Source organism: Amphiura filiformis, chromosome 18 (assembly GCF_039555335.1).
Source record: "Amphiura filiformis chromosome 18, Afil_fr2py, whole genome shotgun sequence".
Taxonomy (NCBI): Eukaryota; Metazoa; Echinodermata; class Ophiuroidea; order Amphilepidida; family Amphiuridae; genus Amphiura; species Amphiura filiformis.
In genome coordinates, this window is record NC_092645.1 from 56537554 (window position 1) to 56561766 (window position 24213).

At 35.9% G+C, this 24213-nt stretch overlaps 1 protein-coding gene across 1 annotated transcript; it reads left to right on the plus strand.

The window, feature by feature from the left end:
* Positions 1-1108: 1108 nt before the first annotated feature.
* LOC140138837 (neuropilin-1-like) lies at positions 1109-23978 on the plus strand. The gene is made up of 11 exons (XM_072160608.1): positions 1109-1718; positions 6109-6375; positions 8320-8421; positions 14090-14164; positions 15231-15305; positions 15831-15881; positions 18122-18178; positions 18670-19016; positions 20092-20272; positions 21012-21304; positions 21887-23978. The coding sequence occupies exons 1-11, from the start codon at positions 1676-1678 to the stop codon at positions 22040-22042; spliced, it is 1647 nt and encodes a 548-aa protein (XP_072016709.1). The 5' UTR covers positions 1109-1675; the 3' UTR covers positions 22043-23978.
* The last annotated feature ends 235 nt before the right edge of the window (positions 23979-24213 follow it).

Sequence of the window (24213 nt, forward strand, 5' to 3'; positions counted from 1 at the left end):
AATGGTGTTGAACCATTTAGGTCTATCAATAAGTGAAGATTAAGAGGAGAGTTGAGGATCTGGTCAGTTGGATGTGAGTTCATAAGAGCAATATCGGGGATTATAGGTCACAATTATACAATCGATGTGGAGAGATGAGGTCCGACCAACAGCCATTATAACGAATGGTTCATGTTCAACTAATTCCGGCGGACGGTATGTGGCTAGTAAGGAATCGTCTTTGACCATGCGCTGATCTGGCTGGTCAGGAAGATATTTTTCCCGAAGTTATAATATGCCTACCAGTTCGATCGTATAACCGATTGCTAGAGAATGTTTGTTACCATGTTTAATAAATTCGTATTTATCGTATAATAAAATATGGCCAAATGTATTATATGTACATAGTGTGTGGAATAATAATCTTCTACGGACTTGGCTACTAAGCATGTCGGGAAGGATATTGACCTATGTCAGTTATTATGTTAGAGATGAGGTCCGACCAATGCTTGTGTCATACTTTTGTCGCTGAGCGGCGTGACGCACGCGCATTGCAGACAAACTGACACAATTGAAGCTTATCATTGGTTAATACGTTTTGCCTGTTGCCGCTTGCCGTGGAGTATGACGGGGGCATTCACTGTGTGCGATCATGCGTGAGAGGCAGTTCCCGATAATATGTTAAGTTCCCTGACCTGGTACTTTGTGCAGAAGATTGGAACGTCATCAATTTGTTGGACAATTTCAATATACGATGAAATAAAAAGGAAAACTCATTAAAAAAATCCGGATAATGAGATGACCTTGAAATATTACACTTTAATTTTATGAATAATTTAGTGCCATTCAATTAGGCTTTAATATACGACGTGATGTATTTCTGATGTTAAAATAAACCTGTTTTTGGATGTTTACAAAATTTACCATAGTAACATAATACAATGAGAGTCTTGTGACAAGCATATTCCTGAGTGCAGAGTGTTAAATAGTTAAAATCGTTTCCATGGTATTGTGTGATGAATGGGATATAAAATAAGATAAAGAGAGTGAGCGTGACTGAATGAGAAAAAATGTAAAGGAGACAGAAATAGAGGAGTATGGCAAATTTCAGGGAAAGAGAGAGAGAGAGGCTCGTTGTCAATCAGCTATTCAACTATACAGTTTTTGTCAGAGAAGAACGGCACTTGTTTATAATTTTGAGAGCGTTCAGGGCGTAAACACGGAAGTGTGGTTCTGATTGGCTGCTTCAATTGTCTGACAATCATAGCAACAGACCGATAATCTGATTGGCCGATTGTGCATCAAATCGTTGGTCGGCGCAGATCGGCGGCCTTGAAGTGAACACAAAGAGCTCCGCGTATGTCGCTCATTAATAGGAAGCCCATGTCAATCTGAGTAAGGGACTGCGGCTCTTCTCTAAAACCCATATTTATAATGTAATCCAAGTACCCGATGCATTAAAATGTCATCATTTTCGTCGTACGAACTTCGCTCCTACTTCGTCGAAGCAAAAACTATATAGTTTCGGAGGAAAATCCATATGAACAGTTTGACACCTGACAACTACTTAACAATATTTCAGACAATGATTCTTTGTCGGAAATTCTGAGATTCTTTCATTGCCATTTTTTCACAATGATACTGTAAATACAAAATTTTGAACTCGTTGACAAGACCAGAACGGATTTAAAGTAAAATGTTTCTTGAGCGTAAGATGTCAACCTTGTTTGCAGCTATTGGTGAGTACATTTTATTTAATTCTCAAAAGTTTGCAATGTATCAATTGGTTATTTATAGCCGGTACTGCTTTCTTGATATTTTAAAGCAAGGAATTGAAACTTTATACTTTCTCCAAATTCTCTACGATAATCATATTGTTGTCGCTTTCTTGGGTTGGTGATTCGAGACTCTCAAATATGTCGAACTTTTCGTCGTTTGATTGATCACTGTGTTAATAAATTGATATACATATCGAATGCCATTTGAATTTAAGATGTATCAACTTTACTGGACTTTTTCGTTTACTTGTACAATTAAGAAACACCCCCCTCCACGCTTATATTCAGAATATCAGTCAACGTTTTAGTGAATTAAAGCCGTTATGACGAATATAGAGTACAGGCCACTGTGTGCAGCGTGAGATTTTGGCGTATCGTCGCTGCACGAGGAAAACCTTTAAATTCGAAATGCAAAAGGTTGGCCCCAGTTACATAACCCTCATTATAATATAACGAATTTGTCAGTTTGCGTGATACGCATAAAGCTGTTCAACTGTAACAAGATTAACATTGTGTTGGTTATTTGGTCCTTTGCGCGCACTGGCTTACAAACACCAAAATTCATCTTCATTTTGGAATTGAAATTGCCCCAGTTAAACCCGACCAAATTGTATACTTCCCTTAAATTTTAATACCCCCGCCGCAACTAAACCAAATTTTGAAAAAAGGAGAAGAACGGAGAAAAAAGGAAAGAAAGGGTGCGTAAAAATAGTGCGTAATTAAGTATGTCCATGCCTAAAAGTCGACAAAGATAAATTAACTGGAAAACCATAATGCTAATATTCGCTACACCTTAATCCTTTTGATAAAAAATCCAAATTCAGACACCCCCTGTGTCACGCTTTAATTTCAAACCTTGGACCTGTCCCTGCTCTCTGCTGTTGTTAAAATCGGACTTTCATCAGGAAACCTTCACTGCTAATTGGCGGTACTGGCCAAGCTGGTGATGATGCAAAACCTACTATACCTACCACAAAGTGGTGGGGGAGGGGGTAATTGTAGCTATTATCTGTACATATTTTGGTGCAAAAATACATTTGCTCACCGTACATGTAAGATTAACATTTCAAAACACACCATTACCAGAAATAACGGGCACAAGTTGCCAGACTAGCCTTGTTATATAAAATCAACAACAACTTGGTGGACATACCCAGTGACCGGTACCTGACCCCTGCAACCCGGCAAGGCCTTCGTCATCGCAACAACTACAGTTTCCAGATACCATTTGGCCGCCTTAACATACACAAGAACTCTTACTTCAACCGCACCATAAAAGAGTGGAACACTCCCAGACTCAATCACAAGCTCACCACGTACAGAAACCTTAAAAGACTCACTGCACAAATTACATCTAGAACTTCTCAACCCCCCGCACATGCCTTTAATGCTCAGTTAAGAGCCCAGCCAGAAATCGAGCAGAAATGTTGTTCAGAACTGACTCAATGTTAATATATTTTAGTTTGAGGTTTCCAAATTCGAACCTTTGGGTCTCAACCTCAAACCAATTAATATCTCACCAGTCCTGAACAACACACCCTTTACTTGTGGTAATGGTATTGGTTAGAACCCAGCTATTGTATATATTGTAGGAATTTCGGACTCGAATCAAATAAACCTGTAATTGAATACATGAATACAAAAGCCACCCAAGTCCATGGGAAGTGATTTTGAGAGAAAAACCTGTGTATCATTTTAATTCCTTTAGTTAGATTTACCTGGTCAATATGGTAAGTTTACGTGCAAATGAGTGGATTAACCTGTATTAGGTATGACGATTAGCATTTCAGGGACTTCGTGGGGTTCATTTTAAATTTTGGACTTGGGTGGTTTTTGAATCATATACAAAGACAACAATGTTAGAATGAGATTACCACTAGAAAGATAATACAAAATAAAGTACACAGGTATGTATAATGTTGATAAGCATTCTGCCATGTAATATAAACCACACACTTTCCTTTATTAAACCCATTTCTTGTTCAAAAGTCACTCTCTAGCAATGAATGTGTTACAACTGGACTTATATACACACTGGATTTCAATCAATGTGTTACAAGACTCAAATCATGGAATTGGGTGATTCTTTCATACATGCTATTTTTCACATGCTCAATAGACACAGAGGATGAATTTGAGTTGTTCTTTCATACATATGACAGGCCTATGTATAGCAACAATTTCCTATGCTTAACTCAATTTGGCCAAAATGTGGACTTGGGTGGCTTTTGTATTCATATATTCAATTGTTTTTGTTCTTTCAAATTATAATACATTCTTGTGGGGTTACGGGTGAGTAGGATGTGTATGATGGATTGGGTGGGTTTGGTGACAGGCAGTACGTCTAAATGGAGGAGTGTGAATGGGTATTATTGATTAAAGGGGTATTTCGTGATCCCAGAATCCTCATTTTATGACACTTCTCAGTAGTAGACTTGTTTCAAGTCCTTTGGCGTCCATAGTTAGTGAATGTAAAATTCATGGAAGCTTTGCCACAAAAAATTCTGTTTCAAAAGTTATTCTTTAGAAATAATTATTTAGCATCATAACTTTGTAAAGATTTATTTGACATTTGAATTGTTGAGGCCAGATAGTGGACTTTCTTATCTTACTTGACTCCAGGCATACTGTGCACTGCAGGGGTTAGTGTTTGAGCAAAATGCCCACCACGCCCACCCCACAAGGCACACTTCCTCCCTAGCTCATGTTGCCTCGTCCTACACAAAAATCTGACCCGACTAAAATTTTTAGAGAGTCCAGTATATGATAGGCCTACTTCTACCACTGATTATACATGGATCCAATGAAGAGCATGAATAGAGAAAAAGTAAGGAGGAAGCCTTGATCAAGGCTACTCAGTAGTTCCCCACGAAAAAAGATTATTCCCAAAATTTCAGTTGATTCCGATTTTGTGTTTACGAGTTATGCATGATTATGTGTATTACATTGCCCATAGACAATATGTTGTATTTTCGTTTTAATTCGAATTTCACGATATTTTTGCTAAACGAATTCATGTGCAAGAATTTTGTGTACACAAACATTATATAGCCAGATGTTTCCAGTGGTATAAAAATCACAACTTTTTATGAAAAAAGTATGGGATGATGCCGTGGATCACGAAATGCCCTTTTAAGCAATAGTTAATGAATTCAAATTTTACTGAAAATTAGACGCATCATGTTTTACTTACCATGCTAATAATATGCATCTTAGTAATATCAACTTGCTATACGGCAATCTATTGCATTACCTCTAAAGACCATTAGTATGATTAATCGAGTAATAAATACTACAGTAAGACTTATTCAAAATTAATGGATTTTTAATAATATAAGCTGTATCAAAATGCTTGGTATCCATCAGTTTTCATTGATAATGGGCGCGTCTGACACATCAAAATTCAAAATAAGATCCAAATAATAATTGTCATAAACTATACTTTCTGGATATTTTGACATTATCCAATGTTGCAATTATAAGAGGCAGGCTTTTCACTAAATATCCAAATTGATTGGTATCAATAATTTTGATACCTCCTGTATTGTATTGTGGAAAATAATCGTCATCATTCTATAAAGACATATATATATTTTGATGCTTGGCTGATTAAAGAATATACATGAGTATTTTATCACTTTGAAAACCTATGTTTAATATGAATAATATAGGCAGTGTTATGTGCAATATTCTGTATATTAGATGAACTATTTGAAATGCTAACGTGGACCGAATGTAAACAATGTACATTAATAAAGTGATATTTGCTTTAATTTAAAACTTAAACATGCCAAATCAAGTTTGAAACTGCATGGAAATAAAAATAAAATTTCAAAGAACAGACCTTCCAGAATAGGTAGTCGTTACTCTGAGTTTCATGCCTAAAAAGGCAATCGTCAGACGATTAAAATATATATATATATTTAGGATTAAAATGTAAAATATATATATATATATATTTAGGCTTTATAAATCGTACTCGCCTAAAATGCGACAATAACAAAAGTAAATGGCTCTAAATAGAAATAAGTCACACATTACATTTCATTGCGATATAAATGTTAATGTATTATTATTATTAGTGTTATTTTTATCATTATTATTATTATTATTATTATTATTATTATTATTATTATTATTATTATTATTATTATTAGTAGTAGTAGTAGTAGTAGTAGTAGTAGTATTGTTGTTGTTGTTGACGCTGTTATTATTGTTAATGTCATTAATATATTGTTCTTATTATGTAATAATATAATATTATATTATATTATATTATATTATATTATATTATATTATATTATATTATAATATATGGTATAATACTGTTTTCAAATTGTTTTCTTTTCAGCGTTTGTTCTCGTGTTATCCTCATGCGATGCATTTGATTGCTACATTGAGCAGCAACCAGACCCTGCTTCTGGGAATAAACTACGCTGGGTGTTGCCCTATACACGTGTTCAGAGGTGTCACTGCAGCAAGATATTGTTTGGAGGATTCAATGCAAAGCCAATGGAAGGATGGAAAGAATATTTGTATACAGATGAACCATTGCAGTTCGTCAACAATGATGACCCAGAGAGTTTGACAAAATTCCTGGAATGTGATGAGAAAAATGGTAACTTTTATACAGCTTGTTTACTTTAATTAAAGGTGTTTTAACTATTTCCACGTGGGTGTCGACTCCAGGCGACAAGTTTCAATTTTCTTTAAACAAAATTTCAGAATTGTACATTTTCATGACAATATTTGGAATTAGCATGGAAAATGAATTAGCATAAGTACAAACAAGCCCAGTACTTTTTATGTTGAATCCTATGACCAGCATGCAGAGCGAGCATTCCTGAAAAGAAAACTCGTGTGACGGCATTTTGATATGGTGAAACTACTTTGACTATTCGTACTGCTTGTTGCACATACATTCTTCAGCAGTGCACGCATTACTCCCCTTACAGAAAATACACCTTTTGGGGATTAAAAGAATGTTTAATGTTCGTCAAATAAAATATGATAGCTCAAGGTAAACCTTAAGTTGGAATGACAAAGAAAATGTTGGGAGAAAAGGGAGCACAAACACGCAATTTTGCACTTTTCTTTAAAATTCGAATTCAAAGATTTAACACAAGTCTAAGCATTCATTATATGGGAAGATTCATCCCCATAATTTTAAAATATCTAACAAAAATGGACAAAAAGGGAAAAATCTCAATAACCTCCCCCACCCCTTCCGTACTCTCAAGATGACACGGCCCATGCGCGTATTTTTTTTGTGAGGGGCTTTGGTTGCGCGAGCCCCCCGGGGTAAAAGCAGGGGGCGGCCAAAACGAAGGGGCGGCGGAAGAAGAAGGGACGGCAAAAACAGGGGTGGCAAAAACGAAGGGGCGGCAAAAATAATTAGTAAAGAAAAAAGGGCGGAAAAATTTGAAAGAGTATAAAAATTTGTGACAAAATGGTACTGTACATCAAAATGTGTTGCTCTTAGGGCGCTGGCGCCTGAAATCCTTTTTTTTATTATTATTATTATTATTTTTTTTTGCTCTTCACTTTTCAAACGTCCGAAAAAAAAAATTGGGTCAACCTTTTCGGGCTGTTGGGGAAGGGGCGGCAAAATTTAATTTCTTCTGCCCCCGGGGTAGGAGCGGCCACGGTACACCACTGAGGCCTATCCCATGGGTGAAAAGGTTGGATTAATACGAGCGCAGAGGCCGCGTCATTTCACATTTTAGGTGAGATAGCTGGGTCCCCGTCGCGGCTATGGCTGCCATTGAGGAGTAGGAATGTGTGAAATTGGATTCATCTATAGGAGAAAAAGCTTAACGCAGCAATCATGTCTCTTATTTTGAATTTTATAGATTTTGCCCGCGAAATTTCTGCTTGGTAGGTTCTTTGAGTATTCAATCTATCAAAATAAATTCAAAAAACATTTTCAGCTTTGATTTTCCCTCAAACTCTGGTGCTACAGAAATCCCACCGGAGCAGCCGCCATCTACATCTGAAGTAATCAGAAAAACTATAATTAAAGACAGAGATAAAAAGAATTTATCGCGTCTGACGTCATCTGTCAATCAAACTCGAGCACGGTTTGTTTACAAATGTCGTGATGATGACCCCGATGACTTGCTGAACACGGCGGTATAACCGGTCGCCTTATTGTTAATTTTGCACTTTCAAACATGCAAACCATCTCAAAAGTTAGGTCTTTATAGTAGGAAACTTTCTTTGCCGAATGCACCATGTCAACAATGCCTAAATAAGCTGCTTTTTGCCTTGTAAAAGTACGTAATTTTTCGCCATTAGCTGCTGTTCCATTTCTCCGATCAGCACCAGATAGATCGGTCTTCCTTTTACGCGCTATTAACCTGTGTTAACCAATCAATAATCGTAATTGACAGTGACATCAGACGCGATAAATTATTTTTATCTCTGTCTTTAATTATACTACCAGTAGTGAAAGATATTTTGAATTCGTACTTGTTCGTTAGTTTGTTCATTAGATTTTTTTTCTTATCTTCAACGGCCATTTAATTTTCAAATTATGCGTATATATACCTGCTGATTTCAGAGCATGCTGCTAAAGGCGCAACAACGCGACAGCCGTCATCTCAAACGGAAGTAATCACAGAAACTGTCACATTGCAACAAACGAGCACTAAACCGAATCAAGGTAAGCCATTTTATTTTCTCATTTTCTCCGTCTGACACTTCAGGAATATCTTTGAAATCACATGACCATAATAGATATAATTATATCAATTCCGATGGTATAATTTCAATTTCATCGTCTCATCACGACAACATTTAAAGCCATCCAGACTAATGAATTTGCCCTTATGTTATTCTTTCATGCTAATGTTGTCTTTGCCCATGATATTGATGTCATATTCAACAACATAATATAATTATTAATTATTAATTATAAGCCCCTCAAAAGGCAATTTTTTCTTTGTTATGTTTTGTGTGTTTGTTTGTTTGCTTGTTTGTTTGTTGTTTGTTTAGTGGTTTTTGTTTTGTTGTTTTTGTTTTGTTTTTTTGTTGTTGTTTTTTTGTTGGTTTTTTTTGCTTCTCTGTACACGACATTAAGGCGGGTTGGAGGAAAGTATGACCTAACGGTGTCTGCTCTCAAATACTGAGACAAAATACAGCTAACACAAGCACAAGAGAAATGGTCTACCCATGTGTTTTAATATATTATTGACCTACTGGAATATAAATGCAATTATTATATTGCTTGCATCTATTCCTATAAGACTAATGTATTAATGTTGCCATTGCAGTGTGTTATTTCCGTGATAAACTACTACAAGCACGCTCGTAATATCATTATGCATTTAAAGTGTATTTTGGTCAATAATACATAGTAATGCTATTCTAATTTAATTATATTGATTTAATTGTTACTGCCTAAATGTATTGATATTTATTTATACCAATGACTCTTGTTTATATTTAATTTTATTACTTTGTTGAGTTATTAGTATCACTTGTATATTGATGTTGATGATTGATGAAAATAAAATATGAATGAATGAAAGTTAAATAACTACATACCTTAAAGGAGTACCGTAGAAACCCGTCTATAAGGAATAGAAGCGACTGTGATGATAGCATATTTCACGCTAGCGCCCTCCACAATATTATATCATTATGGAATTTGAGCAAATCATTTACCGACACAAGCAGGTATACAATGTATTATTTTATCTTTATTTCGCATCTCACGAGCATAGCTCACTTGGCAAGGCATAAGACTTTGGTTCTTTAGATCGGAAGATGGTGAGTTCGAGCCTCATCACGGTCACATAAACTTTTATAAACAAAATATTGTTCAAACTTTTCATTTATATTTTCTTGCATTTTCTAAAGACTCCTTTCGTGATAATTTTTTTTCATATTTAGTTTAATTTATTCTATTGTTTTTCTTTTATTGTTTCTTTTCTTTGTCTTTTTTTCTTGTTTAATTTTATTTTTTCTTTATTTTTCTTTGATTCATATAATATTGGCAGGATAAGGAGAGGAGGAACTAAAGACCCATTCAGTGATTTGCTCATCCGGACGATCGTAAAATCATCAAAATTCACCTTTGTCATTGTCATAGATGTGGTAACATAGCCTGCTAGTGGTTCAGCAGAAAACCGTGTGACACATAATATACATTTGGCTACATTTTATTATACGATAAATACGAATTTATTAAACATGATAACAAATATTCTCTAGCAGATCGGTTATACGATGGAACTGGTAGGCATAGGCCTATTATAAATTCGGGATATTAAATATCTTCCTGACGAGACAGATCTGCGCATGTGGTCAAAGACGATTCCTTACTAGCCACAGACCGTCCGCTGGAATTAGTTGAATCGCTATGGCTGTTGGTCGGACCTCTCATCTCTCCACATCGATTGTGACCTATCCCCGACATTGCCCTTATGAACTCACATCCTCCTGTTTTATTCAATACGCTGGCGAAGTTACGTAATAATCGGATTAACTACCATAGCAATAGGTGAAAACAATTTTTGAATATACCGCGTTATACACTGATACGTTCAGGCGGTACCTCTTCATTGAACCATATCATGCTGCACCTGTAAGATCTTTGAAAAGACCAGTATTGTATTCAATCTATGATTGCAGACATACACAGTACAGGTGATGAGTGTAACCTGCTTGTAGCGCAGCGCGATATGTTCAAAATTGTTTTCGCCTATTGCTATGGTAATTAATCCGATTAATTACGCAACTTCACCAGCGTATAATGGCCGAATAAATTCTGACCATCACTTGGCTTGTTGGATTCGTCTATACTACAATTCGCTGTCGAAGTGACGTAATAATCGCAATAACTACCATCAAGCAGATTGCACTAATCACCCGCGTATGTCACCAAACATAGATTGAATACCACTCTTTTCATAAATACTAATCTTACACAGGAATAATAGACAAAGGGATAGGCATCCTAGTCTGCTGCCCTCTTTCGAAATATGTATCCTAGGTCTCACAATAGGCGGATTAGCGGCCATTTTGTCTTCGACATCACGTGTCCTTATATTTTAGTACACAAATATATAAGTTAACAGGTTTACTATTTTAAAATTATATTTTGAGTATACAATATATTCTGTGAGTAAATAGATCAAATGACGATGATTGCTTAGGTATTATATGCTTGATAGAATTAAACTGTTTGACCAGCTAGTATTCTCCTCCGCCGTCAGTGTGATTCCAGTCACTCCACGTACCGTGTTGCGAAGGTGGAGGAGTCTAAAGCTGTATTGACGAACACGCATGCGTTAAAAATATGTAGCCTAGGTCGAACAATAGCGTGACGTAGTTTCCGGCATTGTTCCTATGCACTTTCACCCTCCTGTCTTACATGGCGAGTGATTAGCATTTCTTTGACAACTATGGTTTAATGCATAGGTGCCACGTGAACGATGAAGTGCAGGGCTATATATTCGAAATTGTATTCATCAATTGCTATGGTAGTTAATCCGATTAATTACGTCACATCGACAGCGAATAGCCTATAGTATGGGTTCAAGTGGAACAAAAATAGTGTATGTCCATTGCTAGCTATGGTAATTAATCATGTTAGTGTTTACATCACTACTTCGGTGAAGACAAGAGAAGTGTGCCTTCTCTACCAACGCCTGTGATATAACAGGTGCAAGCGAAACAAAATTGAATGACCAGAATAGTTTCCTTTGTCAGATGAATTGATTGAAGTTTTTGAAGACACTCTATTCTTGATGGGACAATAGATTCAAATATGGAATAATTATTATTCCTCATCTATTTTTTTTATTGAAAAAACTGCAATTGTGGCAACAGAACAATATTTATTTTGATTTCATTTCAAGTAGAAACAAAATCGTGCTTAAGCCAAAAACGCACCCTACCTCAAGAATTGGGATGGCACAAAGGTGCAACATAGGTTTTATTGCAAAGACAATTCTATAAAACCACAAAATTACTAAAAAAACTATAAAAAAATTTAAAAAAAAAAAAAAACGCACCTAAAATTAAAAGTAGAAAGGTAGATTTGAAGAAAGATAAAAAGAACATGTCAAAAAGTTAAAATTAAACGAGAATGAAAAAACGGAACCGGTGCCCGGGCCATGCTCTCTTCAGCATGTCTTCAGTTCCAAAGTCTGACGCTCTATCAATTGAGCTATACGATCCTGATATACGAAACAGTCGTTATTATGTCAATACAATTGATTGGTGTTACAACATACTTAGATGGAATGCATAGCCACCCAGTGCCAGTATATATTTGCTCAAACTCCAAATACAACAAGCAACCAATTTTATTGAGGGCGTTTCTTAGGTATATCCTTGTAGACGGGGTTTTACGGTATTTCGTGATCCTAGCATCCTCTTTTTATGATATTTTTCAGTACATATCCACGAAAAAAGCCTATTCCCAAAATTTCAGTTGATTCCGATTTTGCGTTTGCGAGTTATGCATGATTATGTGTATTACACTGCTCCATAGACAATGCGTTGTAATTTCGTTCTGGTGCACCAGAACGAAATTCAAATTTCACGATATCTTTGCAAAACGAATTAATCTGCAAGAAATATTTTGTACATAAACATTATGTAGCCAGAGGTTTCCAGTGATATAAAAAGCTCAACTTTTTTTGAGATTTTTTGGGGGGATGAGGCTGTGGATCACGAAATGCCCCTTTAATTCCACGAGGATTTGCTCTGTATGGCAGAATTTGACTCAGATAAAGTTGACACTTATCATTAATACAGATGAACTTTCCGAGTCTGTCTGGACTAACCCGACAGATGATTCTGAGAATGACATGGCCGCTTCTCAACCTACAGGTGAGTGGGTATACATGTAGTAATGTTAACTTCTTCGGAACGGAACGGAGAAGGATGAACTTTGTTCGCAATTGTTTAAACCCATGGCCCATTCCATGTCAACTCCAGGGATATGCACCGCAGCACCTCTTCAATTTTTTTTTTCTTTTTCTGTGTGGTGGTAGATATTGATGAGAAAGTAAAATCCTGAAAATTTGAGCTTCATACTCCATTTCGTTTTCCCGTGGCATCAATTTGAAATTTAGGGGTCAGCGTAAAAATGTGTCGCAACGCGAAAGACGACGTTTGGAGGTCCATAAATGTATAAAGGGCACCCTTTAAAACTTTGAAAAGTATGTATCCTGGGGTACTTTTTGGTGTAGAATTCAAATCTGCTATCAGAAAACTTGTAACTCCTTTACTTTAAAAGATATAGGGCCCTCAAAATGCAACTTCGTCCAACCAGGACCAACTTTGGGGGGGTCAGAACTCCAAAAGTAAAAATAATTTTAGCGTCAATTATTTTGCCAGTCAGAGCCCTTTGGTAGGACATTACTCTTATCCAATATTGAGCATATTAGAATACATTTAGCTGAGATATTACCCATGGAAAATCACTTTTTTTGCATTTTGACCCCCCTGAAAACCAATGTCAGACAATTTGCCCCACCATCAACTTCAGGTATGTTGAAGATATGTTCTTGGACAACATTTCTGAGAGATATTGGCTTGGGGTCTTGATGGCTTCAACACATCAGTTAGGTTTGCCTACTCTAGTTAGGTTTGCCTACTCCATAGAGTTGTACACATTTTTGATTTTGCATGTATAATGATTTAATGTACAACTCTATGGAGAAGGCAAACCTAACTAATGTGTTGAAGCCATCAAGACCCCAAGCCAATATCTCTCAGAAATCTGGTGAGTTCACCAGTCATAGTCTGTAATACATGTATTACTTACCTTCGCCGATTTTTACAAAGGGAACAAACTTTCTTACATGCCCGAACGATTAAACGCTATATGACGTCACTCGCTCGTGCACGCGAATCGTACCATAATAAAATATCGTGATTTTTCGAGGGGGGAGGCTTTTAGAAGGGCTATAAATTCTAAACATAATAAAGGAATCAATACGAAATCCGAAAGGAGTGTTCACTACTCCTAAGTTTCTTTATTGTAACAATGCAATATGATCAGGTCAGTTTCTGAATATCGAACTTCAATTTAGTTTAATTATATATTATAAAACAATATAGTAATGGTCTATAGCAAAACCTTGATCTTCCGTGTTCCCTCATACACTTAATAATACGTGTACTATGTGTTTGTGAAAGGTGGAGCAAACAAAATAGCTCCAAATAAGATCGCACAGAAATCGACATTTTGCAGCCGTAGATGTGTTTATTTATCGTTGACTCAATTCCTAACTTACCTTAATTCCGCCAAGATTTGCTCTAAATGGTAGAGTTTGACTCAGCTAAAGTTGAAACTTATCATTAATTTACAGATGACCTTTCCGGGTCTGGCTGGACTGGCCCAACAGATGATTATGAGAATAACATGGCCACATCTCAACCTGGAGGTTAGTGGGTATGCATGTAGTAGTAATGTTAACTTCTTCGAAACTGTGAAGTTTAAACATTTTCGCAATTGCTTAAGCCCATATGAACGCACAGTAACACGTAGGTAGGAAATATGAATATGAGATTAGAAGGGAGACGGACAGGCAAACACATGAACGCCAACCAGGGTTTTCCTATAGAACATTACTATATTGTTATTTTATGAAGTGGTTTGACTGAGCTAAAGCTGAAACTTGTCATTAATTTCATATCAATTTGTAAGCGCTATTTAGCAAAGTCATAGTTCATTGAATTTACAAACAGGCGAAAATAGTAACTTTTTTGCACAAGATTTTAAAGAGAATTGGCCATTGCTCATTCTAGTGACACTAGTATATGGACAATATAAGTGTGCTTTAAAATTTGAAAAAAAAATTGTAAGGAACACTTGAAGTTTTGACTTTTGATCACAAAATGTGCTTGGATAGGTAGTTTTCAGCAGATTTTCCACATTTGCCTTGCTGTAACCTTGAATTGCGTTATCTGTTGACCTAGTGACGAAAGATGTTTTAGGGGGAAGTGTTAGCTTTCGTTTGATAAAAAACATTCTGATTGGATGAAGGGAACACTTAAGGTTTCGACAAAACTCATCAAAGAGGCCCATTTTTCAGCTGAAAGCTCCAAAATGGCCAACACTGGAACAACGTAGAAAGCATGCAATCTCGTTTAACCACCATGTTTATAATACAAAATTAAACCATTGCCATACCCATACCGGACTATATTAATCGTCAATCAATGAAAAATACAAGGCAATACCATCCTGCCAAATTCAGAGTTCTCAAAACCAACACCAAAGTATATAAATACAGTTTTTTATCCTCGCACAATACAGGACTGGAACGACCTCACTTCAAATATCCTCAACATAATTAGCACTGAAAGCTTCAAAGCAGCTATATCCGATCACATCATGAAGCAACCCATTTCTTGTTTATGTGTTTTATTTACCTTAATTCCGTGAAGATTTGCTCTAAATGGCAGAGTTTGACTCAGCTAAAGTTGAAACTTATCATTAATTTATAGATGACCTTTCCGGGTCTGGCTGGACTAACCCGATAGATGATTCTGAGAATGAATTGACCACATCTCAACCTGGAGGTGAGTGGGTATGCATGTAATAAGGTTAACTTCTTTGGAACGATGAAGTCTAGACATTCATTGACAACTTTTTCGCAATTAAGCGCATGGACGCACAGTAACAAGTGGGTAGGAGTATGAGGTACAACAAACACACAGACAAACAAACTGACGCTAAACCAAAAAATGATCCTTACGCCAATGTGACCGCCAATTAGGGTTTTCCTATAAAATATTACTATATTGTTATATTTCTTTTTAGAACATTTCAAATTCGGTTTTTTGGAAACTAACCAGATCATATTGCGTTGTTACAATAACGAAACTTTAGAGTAGTTTTAATTTCGTATTGATTCCTTTAATATGTTTAGACATTCTAAAAGATGCCCTTTGAAAAATCACTTGGTATATCTTAATATCCATCAAATGTGACATTTGTATTTTCGTATCGTGTTCAATCAAAGATTCATTCTAGATTAATTTGGATAATCACCATTGTGATATTTATAAGCAGTTATAGTTCGACTTGAATCTTACTATTTACAGATGAAGTTTCCGAGTCTGGCCGGACTGACCCAACTGATGAATCTGATTACGGTATGTTCATATCTCATGTGCATGTATTCCATTTTCACCCTGATGTGACAGTGACGTAAGTACGCATTACATTGAACGCAGCTTCAAATCTCAGGCGTTCGCTCAAATCTCTGACGTACAGCTCAACTGATCATACTTTTCCTACATTCGACCTTTCATGATTTTTGAGTTGACACAGTCATGAAAATAACTATAGATACTTGACAGACCATTAGTAGCCCAGTTCTGAACCTTTTCATTGATCATTCATAACAATAGGTATCTGATGGATCAGTGAAGATAAGAAGGGATTATAATATATCCGTAACCTTGATATTATAGTATATCTCGAGGAAAAAGTGCAATGGACATGTTTTCATTTTATGTTTCAAATATCCCGCGCATGAAAATTGAGTATTTAACCCAAAATGGGAAATGGAACAATTTATTGGAAATCTGTTTAACAGATTTTTGTTATCTTTTTTTGCTCTGTATTATTCCTAAATTAAGAAATTTTATAAATATTCAAAGAAAATATAGGTCATCCAAAAATTGTGATTTTTACACATTTTGGGGCAAAAAAGGAAAAATAAGCAAAAATATCAAAATCTGTTAAACAGCTTCATTCATCAAGTCATAACAAACGGCCTACATGCTTAATTTCTAATATTGAAATTGTGAAAAATATAGGTATTTATTGATTTTCATGTTTTTTTCTTGCAAATATGCTAATAATATGCAAATTATGAAATTGCAAAATAAAGTTTCTACATAGCATACATCTTTCAAGTGTGATGTTCAAAATGACAGACATCACAAAGAGATTCGTAAAGTAAAGGTGTAGTAACAATTTTGGCATGGACTGTCTGGTCAGGAAAAGTACGGTAAGTTGAGCTGTACACACGCATGCATTTAAAGATCCCGCATAGATGCGAGCGCGAAACAACCACATCAGGGTGAAAATGGATTAGTAACGTCATACACATTCACCATGTTCATTGGCATCTTTTCCCAAATTGCTTCAGCTCATGAACATACAGAAACACGTTTGTAGGAATTAACGGAGAGAATGTGATGGCAGAAGGTAGACTGATGTGAACTCGAATGTGAATGCCTATTGGTGTCTAGTCTTTTGGTTCGCTAGTCTCAATGTAATGTTTGCTAATCCGAAAAAAAAACCCGGTTTGCTAGTCAGAAAGAAGAAAGAATTTGCAAGTCCAAAAATTAAGGTGGGTTTATGGTTAGAGTAAGGATTGGAGTTAGGGTTAGGTTTATAGAGTTAAGGTTAGGGCACTCAGAGTACTAGCAAACTTTTCGGTCTATTGTACCTTAGGATTAGCGAACTGTAGGTAAAAGAAGAAAAATAGTTTCTTCCAGGTGAATTTTCGCAACACAACAACTACAAACAGCAATTAAATATAAAATTTAATGTCTTTTTCATGAAACATTGGAAATAAATCACTCTGTATAAGTGTAAATTGTTAACCACGGTTTATGTCCAATTTCGACAGCCTCAGATTGTTTTTACATTTGCCATTTGTTCGCTTTATTTATATGTGATGTGATGAACCAAAATCAGTAGAAAGTCGGAAATACTTAATTTCAGATATAGTCAAACAAAGGAAGTATTAACTTTTGTTTCCTTTTATTTTGGAAACTCTTTAACTGCTCATATCTTTCGAACTGGTCGTCCAAATTTCCGCAAAATGTAACTTTACAAAATAATGCCGTTTACAATCCTATAAGATATGAAAACTGAAAATTGAATATGTCCGACTTCAGACTGGTTTTGCCTGATTACACCACATATAAATGCTTGTTACAAAAATGTTATAGGCCTGAAGTATTTTGGTGCATTTTGGGGTGTTTTGGTTTAGCAAAGTACTGATAATACCTTTCAAGTCAGTTTTTATATTTGGTCATATAGCAGTATCGGTGCCCGATCGATTATGTACCGGGCACAAAAAGTGGTCGTCCCTGGACCTCATGGAAGAACATGGAATATCTTAAAACACCCATTGAATGCGTAACCCGGGTAAAAGAAAAAAATAAAACAAAACAAACAAACAAAACAGAACAATTTCTATCATACCCTCGTAATATATAACATATAACATTTTTCATTTAAAAACCAAAGCAATATGCAAATCTTTTGAGCACGATAGAAAGAGCCATCGGTACCTATCGGGGAAACGATAGCACTATAGGTCCAAATTAGTCGGTGTGCCTTACCCACTTACTACTATGTATATCATTTACAGATTTCTCTTACCCGACTGACTGGCATGATGATGAGGCTGACGCTAATTCTACTGCAGGTAAGAGTTGACGACTTTGTTGTGTTGTGTGGAGCAGTATCGGGGAGCAATCAGCTTAACAATCAAACAAAGGGAAAATTAACGTGTATTTGGAAGGGGATGCGGGATGTGGGATAGAGATTAAAAGACAGACATGGTTCGGGAGAAATGGATATGTAAAGAGGGAGAGAAAATGATTATTCATAAACACATAGAAAATGAGAGAATACGGAGACCGTGACCATGTTTTTCATACTTTCAAGGTAAATGTGAAGAATCGGGAGGACAGTCACGCACAATATAATGATGCCAATAACGACCTAAAACCAACTCCAAACGATCGCAATATCACCATTTTGCACTGGAGAAGGCCCAAATGGATAATTTCATAATCATTAGTATCATCGATTGTGGAATAATAGTATGTTAGTTTTCTTTACCGATAACTCTGCATGCATGTATGTATAAAAATCGCATAAAACCAACGTTCTGCGTGTATATATTTATTTCAGAATTTTCAGAATGTAGCACTTCGGTAGCACTTGGAATGCAGGATGGTCGTATCAGCAATAGGAGAATAGTAGCGTCATCTTCGGTACAAACGCAAGATATTCGCGATGTATTTAATGAAACCGAGACGTATGATTTATCTCCGTATAACGCCAGGCTGGGTTACGGAGGATGTTGGATACCCTCTATTACAGACACAAATAAATGGATACAGGTGTATGTTGGTTTGGGAAAGATACTGACAGGCATCACAAGCCAAGGATTTGAAAGTTATTATGTGAAAACGTGCTACATCGAAGTGCAAAAGAATGATAACAGATGGAAAAAACACAAAAATGGAGGAAGTAGGGTACGTTAATTATAGGTTAATAAATGCGTATCACGAGTTGTGAGTGAAATTGTACACAATAATGCACGCGTATTGAGATGTTGGTGCATCTAATGCACGAGCCCCGAAGGGGGGGTGCATTAGACGCATCAACATCTCAGTACAAGTGCGTTATTTTGTACAATTTCTTGAGCAACAAGTGATACGCATTTATTAACCTTCATACACGAGAAAAAAATACCGAGATTTTTGCTATTTGTATAACAAAATAGAAACTAAAAATGAAAGCAAATATAAATGCATCTACCCGCAAGAAAAATGAACACGTCCGAAAGCACTGCGCGGAGTTCGCGCCCGTGTAATTATACAACATTTATGCACGGCTAGTTATTTACTAACGTTTGCTCTGATTGGTTCTCACTATCTAGGAGTGTATGAACTCATATTGAAAATCAATTAACTTTTTAATTACTTGAATTGCTATGGAACACAATCTAACTTGGCCTTGGTTGTGAACCTAGTTTTTAGAAACGGCGTGTCATTACATATAGCATTTTGGCCGCCATTTTTAAAAACGTTTATAAGTATTTCCCAATTTATGGCCAACACAAGTAGGTATGACAATCAATGTCACATATGGTTGCTGAGAAATTAAGACTGATGTGTAAAAATATAGACCATTTAACTGAATTTTAGAAGTTACAATCTTATAAATAATAATTGTTCAAACATTTTAAATGCCTATTTGGAAATGGCTCCTTCTACCCACGTACAATATTGGTATACCCAATATGGTAATCTTCACCGCATCTTTACTTTTCCAAACATTGTTTGGTGGAAATGGTATGCATAAGATGAACATTGAAACAACACTATAATAATGAAGAACATGGGAATTTAGAACAGGTATTTGAATAAATTTTTCCTGGATTGAAAAAATTGTTCAATAACAAGGTCAATAATGAGAATCGTATTCTTTCAAAAGAAACTAAAAGCTTCATCTTGATGGTGGAAAGTGTAGACGAGTTTGCTGATCAGATCATCCGCTTTTTATATTTCCCTTCTCATTGTTTATTAATCTTTTGATACTATTTAGGTATTTGTTGCGAATACTGATGCCACATCAAATGCAATATTGATGTTTGATACACCGATACTAACAAGCGTCCTGCGTATCCAACCAATCGAATGTACGAAATATAGCTTGGTAGATGTCTGTGCCCTGAGAATGGAAATCCTTGGTTGTAAAACTACACCAAAAAGCGGCCCAAATGGTGGTAAGTGTATACTAAAACTCACAAAGAGTAACGCAACCGTTACAAATGGCTTATTAACAATATTTTAACATAATTATATAGAAAGGTGTTAATAATTCGCGCGCATTTTATAATGCCCCAGTCACCCAGTTTCGTTCAATATATCAACAATACAGCGTTATTTAAAAAGAAAATACGTACTTTCATTATGTTAAAATATTGTGGAAACGATTAATAGTTCAGAAGCTATAGGCGTATTTGTAATGACTGTATTACATTGTGGACGAATTTATTTGGAAAGCCATGGATGCATCGGTGTGCTGTGTGATAATAATATCTTCAAATGTTTTTTCAATTCTTCTATCCATATAGGTCAGCATATTATAGTCGTATTCTTTTACATTGGCTTGTTGAACATTTTGTTTCAAGTTGACCCCAGTGTGCTGTCCCCTGGGTGTTGTCACACGGAGATACTACCGTTTAACTTAAACTACAAACAAAGGGAAAATACGCATTTACCTATTCCAATCACCGTATCAGCTCATGTGTCAATCAATCTATATCACCTCGTTATTACATGTAGTCCTATAATATCATCCCTCACCTTCACAGAAAGGTCATATTTGTACAAAATAAATAACTGCAATCGACTACATATACACACCACCACCACATATAATTACTGCCTCGCCGCATCACCTTATCATTACATTCAGGGTGGCCATTTAAAGATACCGATTTTATCTTTATTTTCATACAGATTGCGTTCGACGACTTGGAATGGAGAGTCATAAAATTAACCAAACTCAAATCACCATCTCTGAAGAGAACTCTCCTGAAAACTACAAAAATTACGTGAGGCTTAACAATCAGAACGGGTGTTGGATTCGACCTCTGACAGATTCTCCATGGATGACAGTGTCTTTCCGTGATAAAGTCAACATTTCTGGCATCATAATACAAGGCTGTAGACGGCCAGATGGTTATGGGGCCAGGGTGAAACGATTCAAGATTCAATTAGGAAACCCGACTAATCCTGATTGGGAATCACGGGTATGTTTGCACATTCTTTTCTCCGGTGAGAGCAAAACAGTCCCACACTAAATATCATACGTACATGTCTCTAAAAACATTGTGCAAGTGAAAAGCGCCCTCTTTGGCAATTAGAAAATACCGTTGTGATATGATCAACGTCAAGGGCATAGTTTTACCTCTCAAATGCCATTTGTTCTGTTCAATTTGCTTGTTTTAATCTTCCCTAGTAAAGTGGCACTATTGTGATTTTACCCTTTCGTTGTTAACTAAACATATCTCAAGATCAAAACAATTAAGCAAATTGAACATAACAAACGGTATTTGAGAGACTGCGCCCATTGACATTAATATAAGTATCATGCCACAACGGTATTTTCTGATTGCCAAAGAGGGCACTTTTCACTTGCCTCGGAATATCCCTCGGGGCTGCACCCCTCGGGATATTCCTCGGTTCCAAAGGCAAAATGTTTAGATTTTTCACAATGCCCTCCAAATAACCGATGCTCAGTTATTAACCTCTAATTAAAAGACCTTTGTGATAGAAAAAAAACCCCGAATAAACACCACAATTACAGTAATATTCTGTACCCTCTTTCACAGGAATATGATGACATTACTCATACCATCACCCCAGTCACTATTATCTTTGATAACCCAGTGGAAACCAACCAAATCAAAGTGATACCTACAAAATGCAACCATGACAATGAAGGATGTGCTGTGAGAATGGAAATACTTGGACCATGCGAAACCTGAACCATGTCTTGAACCGGGTAACCGAACACTGTTTCTTCTCCCGATATAGCGAGATTAACTAATGTCAAAAATGTAACCAATGATGAAGTTGAAATTTGACTGTATTCACTTCGCTACAACCACTTATCAAAATAATACCTAAAATAAAATGTCATATTGACGTCAGAATTAGAATTGTGCCACTGAGTTTGTGCGACGACTTTAGCTATGCCAACGTCGTAAAAGTAACACGTATTACTGTTATTTTCACGTTATGTTATATTGATGTTACCAAACTGACCAATGCCAAGTCAGATTGACGAATAATGTTGCTTAGGCTTATGTTGTAGTAAAAATGACAAATACAAATGTTAGATATACGTTGAATTATTGTTCATATAGTATTCACAGAATACCACGATTGAGTTATTCACAACAGCTGACTACTCCGACTCCCCTTATATCATTTATTATATAAAGTTATCAATTATGACAATTGCAAGGAAAAGGATTGATATCAATATAATTAGAAATCTTACACTTGTATATAACTAAAGTTACAGGAGCATTTCGTGATCCTAGCATCCACTTTTATGACATTTGTCAGTAGATATCCACGAAAAAGCTTATTCCCCAAATTCCAGTTGATTCCGACTTTGCGTTTGCGAGTTATGCATGATTATGTGTATTACACTGCTCCATAGGCCACTGTTGTAATTTCGTTCTGGTATACCAGAACGAAATTAAAATTTTACGATATTTTCGCTAAACGAATTAATCTGCAAGAAATTTGGTACATAAATAAATATTATGCAGCCAGATGTTTCCAGTGGTATAAAAACTTTTTTGAGAAAAGACAGGGGATGAGGCTGTGGATCACGAAATGCCCTTTAAATGTAAATATGTACATTATTCTATGGTTTTTAGAAAAGTTCACAAGAAATACAATGTTAATTGGAACAACAGAATCTACCATGCATTACATGTTACTCGCGGGGAGGGCGATAATATTATCACAATTAATTTTTTTTAAACGGTATACACGTGTTTTAATTTTGGTCAAAACATTTGCATGTACAGTTTTGTAAATTTTGTTAAAAACAATATAACCATGCTTTAAAAGTGTTGTGCAAATGTTATTGTAAAATAATTTGTGGCAAACAAGTTTTCAGAAATGTTTTTGAATATTATTTTACTCCCTTTATACAACCCGGCATTTCAACAGTTTTTGTAAAACATTCTGTGTTTGATGGGTACCTCCCATTCCAATTGTACTTTTCAGACACCAAATTACACTTGCCCGATGTCTTTCGTACTATGGAAACCCTGTACATGTTATCATTGGACATAACTTGTCACGCCTATTTTGTCTACTCTGACAAAATTCAAAAATATCTGGACCAAATTGACCAAATGTTGCAATGTGGATCTTTTCATGGCCCGATTTTAAGCCACAATTTATTGTTCTAATTAGAGCTCATGTTCATTTAAGCATTGTTGCAAGTTATCGAACGGATTTGTCCCTATAAAGCCATCCCACCTTATTATTGCAGCTGTACGTGTATTTCAATGGTCTAAGCTTTCGATCCTGTCAAAATCTTAATCAAAGGCAAAGTCATGAAGTTCAATAAGAAAAGGGTTACATTGCATCATTGTGCTCATCATAAATAGTAGTATACACACATTCTTACATGTTTTGGAGTATCCATTTTTTAGCATCTTGTCAGTTAAATATGGATGATTTTAAAAATATTATGTTATTTCTTTTATAATATAAGAACATGATTCTAGGTTTAATTAAAACTTGATGTCTTAAGGGCTGGGGTATGAACATTTGGACAGTATTTATTTTGGGACATTAGAGCACATCAGACATATCGAATTGCATTCTGAATACGAAGAATGTCATTCTGATATCAAATAATTTTGATTTTTTTAAATTCGCAATTTAATACACATTTTGGTGTCAGGACGTTTCGCCCCACACCAGTACATACCACTACCAGTTCGCCCCAATACACGTACATACCGCGACCAGTTCGCCCCAATACACGTACATACCACGACAAGTTCGCCCCAATTGACTCACTGTGTAAACTGTAAAGTGCCATGAATTTTTGACGCCATATAGGCATAACGTTTAACACCCCTCCACACCCCGCCCCGCCCACACGCACCCCCACATAAAGTTC